Source organism: Hippoglossus stenolepis, chromosome 1 (assembly GCF_022539355.2).
Source record: "Hippoglossus stenolepis isolate QCI-W04-F060 chromosome 1, HSTE1.2, whole genome shotgun sequence".
NCBI classification, from domain to species: Eukaryota; Metazoa; Chordata; class Actinopteri; order Pleuronectiformes; family Pleuronectidae; genus Hippoglossus; species Hippoglossus stenolepis.
In genome coordinates, this window is record NC_061483.1 from 7994439 (window position 1) to 8005843 (window position 11405).

At 42.9% G+C, this 11405-nt stretch overlaps 1 protein-coding gene across 1 annotated transcript; it reads left to right on the plus strand.

Annotated features, from left to right (window-relative positions):
* Positions 1-1443: 1443 nt before the first annotated feature.
* On the plus strand, positions 1444-3698 carry LOC118100749 (general transcription factor II-I repeat domain-containing protein 2-like). Its single transcript, XM_035146111.2, is given in 3 exon segments — positions 1444-2182; positions 2185-2223; positions 2226-3698. Coding segments are annotated over 3 exon segments (1800 nt in total). The 5' UTR covers positions 1444-1572; the 3' UTR covers positions 3377-3698.
* The last annotated feature ends 7707 nt before the right edge of the window (positions 3699-11405 follow it).

Consider the following 11405-nt stretch of genomic DNA (forward strand, 5'->3'; position numbering starts at 1 on the left):
GTAGCTGTTTCTCAAAGAATACGTTAATAGATGCACTCCCTGATCTCCCTCTAATGTCGGGCAAGTAGCCGATCCTCAGAAGCGTATGCTGTCCTGCCCGCTTTCACAGTGCCGCCGTGAAAGGACATTCAGGATAAAGCAGACGTATATATTCGCTCATGGTGAGTGTTTGTTTTTTAGCCGGGGAGCCTCTGTCCGACATGCAGATTGAAAGCTGCGCTCCTCACAAAGAGTGGAGATGCCTCAGCTTTTTGTCCGTGTGAAAGGTTGGAGGAAAAGAGGCTTTTTCATGGTCTGAGTCCACGGTGAATCGGGCTTTACATCCCGCTCAACTCCTCTGCAAGTGAATTAGATCCTTTATACTGTGGATCCCCTGGGGTCAAGCAGACACGGCTAATTGTATTTTCTATTTTCTCTGCTTTGCATCTCTCTTTGCTTGTGTTTGCACAGGTTCGCTGTTTGTGTTGAGCATTAAAATCTCCTTTTTTCAGTGTTGCCTTCTTTGTCCAAGGAATTAGTGAATGAAATGTCCAACATCTACTTATTTCCTACAAAGGATTTGTCCACCATGTATATTCCGACCTCTTTGAGAGAAAGTGTAGCTGCTTCACTGACTAAAATTAAACCTTTAAATTCATGTAGCTTTTGTGTTTGGTGATATAACTGAGTCGTGCCCCCTGAGGTTAGCAATTAGGCCTCGAGTTGTGTGCGAATTCAGGTTTGTACACACTGTTGTGACTGTGTGCATGTTCCCAGGCAAATCTGAATAAGTGAGCCTCAGTACGCAGAGAAGACTTTGCAGCACAATACATGCAGCAGCAGCGTCTGAAAGAAAAAGGCCTGGAACTTTTTCAATTGTGCCAGTAGGTTAATCTCCAACCTAGCATTGGGCTACACACAGCTCCCACTGGAAACACTGGTCTGGGAAAAAGCCTTACTGGCTCGCTGTGGCTCTCCCCAGTCAGGACTGTCACTACTGTGGCCAAGGGACCGTTCTGAGAGAGTGGAGATACCAGCTCTGTTTTCAGGACAAGCCAAAACCACAGTTTTGTCTCTGTGTGAGTGTGAGCAGGAAGACAGTCCTCTTATTATTGGACTAATCTCAAGGATTAGGAAAAGCAGCTTTGGGCCTTCAACTCATCCTCTTTAATCAGCCTCAGTGTATTCAACAATTATGATGTATAACTGCTCATTCACGTCGCATCCCTGCAAACAAACGGGCCCTCTTACAAAACAAGAGCGGAGGAGGATGCTTTTCCATTCGTATTATAGTCTGATTTCCAGTATCTTCGGCAGCGTTGCACCAGTGGATCAACATAAAGCACATGTGTCAAACTCAAGGCCCGCGGGCCACATCCGGCCCGTGAAAGAATTATCTTTGGCCCGCATGATAAAATCTATTTACTATTTGAGCTGGCCCGCCGGTATATCGCACGCACCACGATAATACTACAAATCCCACAATGCACTGCCCGTGTGTCGGCACGTCATTCGCGGGCCCGCGAACGCGCGCCTCACAGTCTGTATTACATACCACTTGTGTCAACTTTCAACTATCCCTCTCCCCAAAAAATGGCTAAACGAAAGGTGGAATTTGAAAACAGGAGTTTTCAAGACAGGTGGGAGGCACAGTATATGTTCGCGGATGTAAAGGGCAAAGCTGTGTGTCTTCTGTGCGGAGACAGTGTGGCTGTAATGAAAGAATACAACATAAGAAGACACTATGGAACGAAGCACCAAGATGGATACAAGCATCTGGACACGACACAAAGGCTACAGAAGGTAGAGGAGTTAAAAAGAAGTCTGGTGTCACAGCAGGCTATGTTCACTAAAGCCAAATCACAAAGCGAGGCTGCTGTTAAGGCCAGTTTTATTGTGGCAGCAGAGGTTGCAAAATCAGCCCGGCCCTTTACCGAGGGGGAATTTGTCAAAAACTGCATGATTAAAGTTTGCGACGCCGTGTGCCCAGAAAAAAGGCAAGCATTTTTAAATGTGAGCCTAAGCCGAAACACCGTTGCTGACCGTGTGCGTCACCTTGCTGCCAATCTCCAACAACAGCTTGTGGGAAAGGGAAAAGATTTCATCGCATACTCCCTTGCTGCGGATGAGAGCACCGACACTTCTGATACTGCCCAGCTGTCAATTTTCATCCGTGGAGTGGACTCAAGCCTGTGCGTAACAGAATAGTTTTGGGATTACACCCAATGCATGGAAGAACTACGGGAAAGATCTCTTTGAAGAGGTGTCCAGATGTGTAGATAAAATGGGGCTGCCGTGGGATAAACTTGTGGGACTGACAACAGATGGAGCGCCTGCGATGTGCGGTCAAAAGAGTGGATTGGTGGGGAGGATCCGAGAAAAGATGAAGGAGGAAAACGTCACAAGTGAGTTGACAGCTTATCACTGCATCATACACCAGGAGTCGTTGTGTGGCAAAGCCTTGAAAATGGAACATGTGATGAGCATCATAACATTAGCGGTTAACTTTATCAGAGCCAAAGGTTTAAATCACCGCCAGTTCAAGTCTTTTCTGGAGGAGTTAAGTACAGAATATGGTGACTTGCCCTATCACACAGAGGTGCGATGGCTAAGCCAGGGAAAGGTGCTGGAAAGATTTTTCCAGTTGCGTGAGGAGATCTGTGAGTTCATGGAAAGCAAAGGGAAAGGCACAACAGAGCTCCGAAATAAAACGTTTCTGTGTGAAGTGGCGTTTCTGTGTGACATCACGAGCCACCTGAATGCGCTCAACCTGCAGCTTCAGGGGCGGGGCCGTGTCATCACTGACATGTACGCTACAGTGAGGGCTTTTAAAACCAAGCTGCGCCTGTGGGAGACGCAGATGCTGCAGGAAAACTTGAGCCATTTCCCGCACTGCCAAACAATGAAAGAGCAGGTCGCTGCCTTCCCAACTACACAGTTTGCTGAAAAACTCGGCATACTTGGTGCTGACTTCACACGGCGATTTGCCGATTTTGAAGCCCAAAAAAGCAGGTTTGAACTGCTCAGTAATCCATTTGCAGCTGACGTGGAAAACGCACCATCAAACCTCCAAATGGAGCTGATTGAGCTCCAATGTAGTGACACACTGAAGGCAAAATATGAGTCTGTGGGCGCTGCAGAGTTTCCACGTTTCATCCCCGACACAATGCCCCAGCTGCGCTCCCAGGCTGCTCAAACGCTCTCTATGTTTGGCAGCACATACTTGTGCGAACAACTGTTCTCTTTGATGAAGATAAACAAAACTTCACACAGGACTCGTCTTACTGATGAGCACCTTCACTCAATCCTGAGGATTTCCTCAGCTCAGAGCCTGACCCCAGACATTGATGAACTTGTATCCAAGAGGAGACACCAAGTGTCTGGCTCAGACCAGTGAGCATCACAGAGCAGCAAACGGTGCTTTGACGCATTTTCAGTTTTTAATGCAGTTTCATTTTTGCATTTTTTTTCTCTTGCTACTACAGGACATTTGATTTTTCTTTGAAGTAAATTATTTTTGGCTGTTGTTTGCCTGTAGAAAATGTTTTCACTTGAAATTACTCTGGAAAAACTGCAGATAGAGCCATAAGCAATTAATGAAACTGATTTTATTACTTTTATTTTTATTTATTTATTTATTATTTATTATTTTTGTTTCATTTATTTCATAATTAATGTTGTTTTATAGGCAATACTCTATAGGCCTTGTTAGTTCCAGGTTCAATATGTGCACTAAGGTTCTTTCAATAAGTTTTCAATAAACGTTGAACCCGTCTGGCCCTTGACTTGTAGCAATTTTTTAATTTCGGCCCACTGTGTATTTGAGTTTGACACCCCTGACATAAAGGAACTGCATGGACATGGCTTTGATTGACTGTCCTCTTCTGGCATCATCTCCACCACCTAAACGTGTATGATCGCTAATTTCTTTGATGGTTTAAGCCCATAATCTCCATCAATAGACCTGCAGCACTGAGAAGCTGAACTGGACTTTCGAAAGCAACAGCTTTGGCAACGAAGTATCCTCGCATCGATCTCTGTCAAATCACTAAAATGTTCTTAATTAACTTTTATGTCCCTTTGGCAAAACACAGCTGGTTCACATTAACATCCCATTTATATTTCATGTTTTATATATTTCTTCCAGCTGATCACAGGTATCAAAGGATGTGAGTAATACAGCATCTGAGATCTAAGCAGCCCAATTCAACTGATTCGCCATCAGTGATATTACGCACATTCCTGAATATTATAGGATGTATTTGCCTGTGTGTGTGTGTGTGTGTGTGTGTGTGTGTGTGTGTGTGTGTGTGTGTGTGTGTGTGTGTGTGTGTGTGTGTGTGTGTGTGTGTGTGAGAGAGAGGGAGAGACTTTTTGCTGGAGGCTTTGTTCGGCTCAGCGCTGCATGCCTGCTTTCCTTGAAATAGGATTTTGATCTTTTGCATTGAGAGTGATTATAGTTCACTTCGTTCACACCCAAACTTTGACAAGCCGCAGCAGTGAGGGTGCTGAGTGTGTAGGAGAGCGTGCACATATGCTTGCATGTGTGTGACTCCCTGTGTGTATGTGTGTGTGTGCGTTTGCTTGTGTGGCCACCTTAGCCAGATTCCCTGGGGCTTGCAGATGGTAACCATACATGCCAGCCTTATAAACACACACACACACACACACACACACACCTCCGGAGCCAACCTGGATTCAGGGCCTTGTATCCTGGAGGTGCTCGCTGCCAGGTTACTGTGCTCTTGGAAAAATGTCGTATTCCAAGACGTCCAACTGCCTCCCTGCTCTCCACAGAACCTTAACACACCAGGATGAGGGGTTTCTGCTTCTTGACAATGAAGACCAACAAGACACAAAATCAGGTACGTTGTAAGTATTGTGCCGTTAGATTTAAAGAGAGGTACAGTGTCCAGGTAATTAAATCGTAAAGGAAATCACAAAAACGAGTAAAGGATTCGCAGGTAAACAGAGACTGTTTTCCCAGTCATATCAGGAAACGGCCAAAAACATTTATTTACATTCAAGTGTCTAAGCCCTCTAGTGGCTGTAGTGATTATAGCTCTGATATAGAGGGAGCAGAGGACAAAGTGAACTGTCATCTTTATTAAAATCAAAATCAAAATCTGCATGAGGAGGAGCTCAGGCTGGATGAGACCAATGTTCCTGTATTTATTTGTTTGTTTGGTGTTTATTTTAATCATGATCATTCCCTACACTTGACTTATGTAACCTGCCGGAAATTCAGAGCCAACTTTCTTTAAACCTTGAACTGAACCAAAGCAGGATCAGTTTTATTTTGACAAAAGTGTCACCAGATTCTAAAATGTCATTCTGGTGGGTTTGGATGAATTACATATTGTTTTCTTTGGATTATTACCTCCAACAAGGAGGTTATGTTTCCATCTGTGTTTGTTTGTTTATCAGGAGGATTTCGTCAAAACTCCCAGACAGATTAAATTTAAACTTGGTGGAAGGTGGTCCCTGTGGGTCAGGGAGGAACCCATTCAATTTAGCTGAAAAAAGTCAAACATATTTAAGAGATCCTTATCTATTACTATGTGTAATTTGATGCAGCTGGATTTGAATTTAATGGGACTGTTGGGCTTTAGCAGCGTTTTGCACTCTTTACAACAGGAAAACTAGGTTTTGACAACAACTGCCAGAAATCTGTAGTTTTGCAAGACATGGCAGAAATATGGACAATTTCACTGAGGAGAGGAGAACAAGACAGATATATATGCAGCTCACGCACACTTGTTTTTTCTCCATCCTCATTCAAGCTTTCTACTTCCTGATTCCAGGCTACACATGCTATCGTGCGACTAATAATATATAATGTATCAGCATTCAAATACAGAAAAACATACATGCACACAAACTGCTGTTGATTCTACTTGGTGTTGGTGAGTACTTGGTTCAAAACCAAGGGTCAGAATTAAACATTTATTCTCAGAGGTGAGGTACAGGTGAGGTAGAGGCGAGAACATTGCAGCGAAATAAAACAGATCAGCAGAAGTGCGAGTCCTGAGTCCTTAAGATGTGTGTGAGAGAAATGACTCTTACCCGACCTCCGATTTCTCCGCTCTCTGCCTTCAGGTGCATGAAAAGAAGAGAACTGCACTACAAAGTGTTACAGTGACAGGGAAACCTGCTGGTGTGACCCAGTGTGAAGCCGAATGCAGAGCAGTGCCAGTGATGACAGACTGGGATGTTGACTTACCAGGCTATTACACCTAGCCTGCTGTGCGCATGCAAACAAGTAAGTACAGGTAAATATAAACGTACGTTGAGCTTTAATGACCCAATCAAACGATGGCGCATGCAAACAAAAAAAACACCCGACCCTGAAGATGCCATCCCACTGCTTTTATCATCTGCATACAGGGGTGGTGGATGTGGGTCTTTTGATTTAATACCAGTGCGTTTAAGCCAAAGGGAAATGTTGGCATCCTCCTGAATTACAGGCCCAACACCAGAAATCTCTGTCTGTGTGTGGCTCGCACATCACGAGAAAGTGTAGTGTTGAATTTGGTGCGATTTGGACATGTGACACATTTAATAATAATAAACTTTGAATAAACAGGAGAACAGAGACTGAGACCTTTACCTGCTGTGGCTCAATTACTGAAGGTCACTTTTACATTTTCAGAAATAAAGCTGCAACCAGCCAGCATCACCACTGGCCAAGTAAACAGCCCATTACAAACCAGCATGTTGAGAAGAGGTACTGTACCATCGCTTCTGCTATGGTCATATTGTCTGGGTGTGACCCTGCCTCAGATACCTTGGATCCTCTCAGGAGCTGAGAGGTGAAGAAAAGGTCACACATTTGGACAAAAATGAAGGGAAATGAGACAAATATAGAAGCATCCAACTGGTCAACTATGCAATCTCGTCCCAGGGAGGAATTCTCTGGCATTTCTCCCTCCCCAACTTTTGAACCCTGCATTCCCACATTCGCCAGCCTCACTGTTACTCTCATGCCACCTCCTCTGTCCAGTTCTCTGCGTGCTTGCAACAAAAAGCGGCTGAACTAGAAAAGAAGTGGGGCGTAGAGCTAACCCAGCTGCCAAGCCAGGCATTCCTTATTCCTTTGGCTTTTAATGCCGGCTGTGATAAAATATGCATGGCGTGGCGTGGAGGGGAGCTACTTAAGGTGGACTACTTTATGTGCCTATAGTCTGCATTGCTGTCGTGTGTGTAGAACAGAGTGCACATAATGGAGTCAGTCCGCTTTAATGGGCTAGAGAGCAGGACGATCTCCCCGCTGCCCTTATGGACAGTGCTCGGCTGAGTCCCAATTTGCATACGCTGAGGATGCTTCAGCACATGATAATGGGAAGTACGGTTCCCAATGGAGGACCTGTAGTGATGTGAGGTCAACCAGGATGCATAATACATGTAGTGTTATACCGTGTATCCTGGTCGTCCATTTGCTGGTGGTAAAAAAAAAAAAAGCCCAACCTCACTCATTAGCCAATGTGTTCATCTGGTCCAATTGCAATTTAAATGGCCGCAGAGCACTAATGCAATAAATTTAATGCTAATCTTGACCAGTGTTTAAGTCTGTGGAGTAGCTACGAATAACTTCACCCACTTCCTCGTGCTTTGAATGTGACCCAGTTTGAGTTTGAGCCCTTACATTTGATTGTTGGAGTTATTTTTGACTCACTGTGATTAACCTCAGACTTATATCAATCCCTTCAAGCCGACAGCCTCATGGTGCATAAACGCTCCTCCGCTGAGCTATATGACAAACTCTTACTTATAAATCCAGCCTAAGTCAAATTCATGTTCACAGATTTTCAGTTCACGCAGTCATTTCTTTATAACATGGCGTGTGACTCAACTCTGAGAAATTAAACTCCCCCGCGCAAATCCTCCCACAAAGGTTGCAGTGTTTGCAATTAAAAGCGTGGTTATTTGCTGTGTCGGGGAGGTGAGGGACATTAACTTAACAAAGCCAGTAAATTGCATAAAGGTGATGGAAATTAGTTTGAGACGATCATAACAGCTGAGAACATGCTCTGAGAAAAAACAGTGCTTCATTACAGTTACCTACTGTTACTCACTGTTAATACTATCGTACTTTGTATAATTTAAAGTGACACAATGTAAGATTCACGTTTAGCTTCACCCACTACAGGTAGGATGCGTATTTCATCTCATGAATAGGGGAATTGAGCTTCCCTGTGCACAAATATGCAATAGAATAGAATAGAATAGAATAGAATCAAATGATATTAAATTGTTTGGCTAATGTTCCAGCGAAACGTCTTCTGATGATAAACTAGCGAGAACAACTTCACTGACGCATCCCAACATTGCGCGAACAAGACAGCACAAGACACAGCAAACAAGCAAAAGCGATGACTTACTCGTCCAATAAATACAAAGTAACCTCAGTATCTGTCCTTTGGTCTCTTTAAGCTTCCGGTTGTTGGTGAATGCCGTAATGCAGGTTACACCAAAGAACAAAAAAACTACCCAGTGTTGCTTTAAAGTTCAACATTTCGTGAACTTGGCTTATTAACTGTCTTGCAGAAAGCTCCATGTAGATGAGAAGAATGACATCTGTATATTTAGTATAAAGGGATTATGGGCTATGAACCTAATTATTTCTTTCGCCAGGACCAGTAACATCCTGGAATCTCTGCTGGTTGCCTGGTAACTGGTCCATGGCTTGGAAAGTGTCCCCTAAATAGTATTGATCTTCTCATCTGCCTGTCTGCAAGAATACAGATGAATATATTTCCAACAAAGTGAGAACCTATCTTCTAAAGGGCACCTATATTAGACTTTAATATATAAATGTCCACAAAGAGAGCGTCCTCCACTCTCATATCCTGGATCAGATTCAGGCCAGAATGTGTTTGGATTGAATGTCATGCTTAGTTTTAGTTAGAGGTTACTTTTATAGTTAACTGACTGAACCCCCCGCTCGTAAAGTGAGCCAATAAGAAGAAAGAGGGTCTCATGTATGATAAAACTTTTACATCATATTTTGTCCACCAGGCATATATGCATTTGTATTTCAATGTATATAATCTGTTCAAGGTGGTCATCAAGAGTATAGAAAGTGCTTTATAAATACTGATTTACCATTTGCATACGTGCAGGGATAAAATGTGTTAAGTTCAAGAACCCAGGGCGCTGTATCTCACACTAGACAGAGCTTCAACTCCACAGCAGCCATTAAACTCAGACAAAACTCTACGTTGCTACGCAGTTGTTGTTTATGTTCTCCCCTGTAGTCATTTGTTGCGCTGGTCTCACCATAAAATATAACAAGTCCTCTCAGTCCCCTGGTCTAAAAACAGCAGTTGTCGTTAATGTCGACACTTGGCCACTGTGCATCCGCTGATGTGACGCTTTTCATTTGTTCAAAGTGTGACTTTTGCAACAATTGTGACTTTAAATTTAGCAACGTAAATTATTTGAGTGAGGGTGATTTTACCATTTCAAAATTACAGTTCAGGAAAAAGACTACTTTGTTACCGTGACAATGGCGCCCCCTGTAAATACGGACTTTGTTAAAAACTGTGATCATGCAAAGCTGTATCGTCACGTAATAAAAATACCGAGCTAGAAATTTGCATAAATGTTCCACTTTAAATGTGATGGTGGTATCAGAAATTACTTTTATTTCTACAGTATAATTTTAACAAAACTGGTAAAAAATGTATAATCCCCAGGACAGCAATGAATATCTTTCCGCGATAAAGGAAAGTAACAGAGAGCGGACTGACATGGTTCCTTCTGGCTCTGTGCCTGTCAGGTCAGAGTCAGGGTTAAGGAAACATTCGGGTTGACAAGCATCATGGTCACTCACATGCAAAGAAAAGCAAATGCAGAATGTCGTGCTTTCAAAGAGAAATGGAAAGACAATTCCTTTTTGTTGCGTGCTCACATGAAATGGATGAAAAAGGCCGGAAACATGTTAAACCAGATGAATTGTAAGGATGAATTGTCCTTGCTAGATTTCATTCGCAAGATTTCACAGACACAATGTTTTGTAAGGTTTTTTTAGTGAGCGAGCAGAAAAGCTAAGAAGCTGAAACCTCTTTCAAAAGGGGAATTTGTGAAGGAGCCTTCCTGCTGCTGCAGAGCTGCGACAACCAGACAAAGATAAAATTGTTCCAAAGAGTCAATTTGTCTCGAAGAACCGGCATCATCTGACATCAGACGCCTCGCCAAACAGAAGCAGTTCCAGCCGTCACATTAGAGACGTAAGTGTGATATATGTGTTCAAGAATGTAGTATGGCCTTCGGGAGATATCATAAAAATTGGAATGGAACTTCCCCACCTTTGCTTCGATATAAAATGCCAGGGTTTCTTTAAAATTTCAAAAAATGTACAATCATTGTCATTCTACTTTGAAATAAACAGAGTTAAACCCACACAAACTAAGAACTTATAATTAAAGTGAGTATCACTCCTAGTTGTACATGGAGATTTGTAGTGACCCCAGTCGTAATTCTTGTGATAATTATATGCATGTTGAGCTTTCCTCACTTTTTATTGATTGCCATTCTTGTTCTCTGCAGACGCCTGCTGTTGCTAATTGTCGCTTATTTGTTCAAAAGAGACGCAGCGGAAGCCAGAATGAAGGAATACGTGGACGGCTCTGTCGTTTTCTCTCTTTGCACAAAGAAAAGCATCATTATGGGCGAGGCACGACTGCAACTGGACATTTGTGACTGACCGCATGGAATCTGTCTCCTCTCAAATGACTCTCTCTCCCCCACAGTGTTCATTCAGTCACTTTGCTCTCGGCTCAAGTAGCACATTTTACAAACAAAATGTGATTTGGTGACGAGGCTGCCAAACAGCTGTTCTCTCACTTCATTTCAACACAAAATCATGAACCGTTTCAGTGATGAACGTTGGAGAAAGTTCTCTGAATTGGGTCCGTGCTTTCTCTAATGTTTTCCTGTCACGTATGAACAACGCAGCAGACGTGTGCACGAAAAAACTGAAATCTCTGGAGAATATCTGCATTTTATTCACAAACCCACAACGCTGCTTCTGCAACATCATTTCTTATGTACACTACCATCTTTACTATGACTGTTACAACCTGATCTCCCCCTGGTGGCTGGCTGCAGCATAGGTCACAAACTCCTGCTCCTCCATGTTAGCAGATGGGATGGGGTCTAAACCAAAAAGTCAAATTAAATTAAATTTTCTCAAAGATGATGTTTGTCATTTTCAGTAGTTTTTAATCAAACGAATATATGTTCAAATGTAATTTTTTTTGCTAATTTTGGTTTTAATTTGTGATTTGATGCTATAAGAACAGTGTGGAATATCTGAGAGTGCCTAACGATTGCTGGAGTGCGTGTTTTAGCAGGACCTCCATCAGACTCGGGCTCCACCCATCTATGGGATATTCTGGATTGATTTTTGTAAAGTGGGAGGA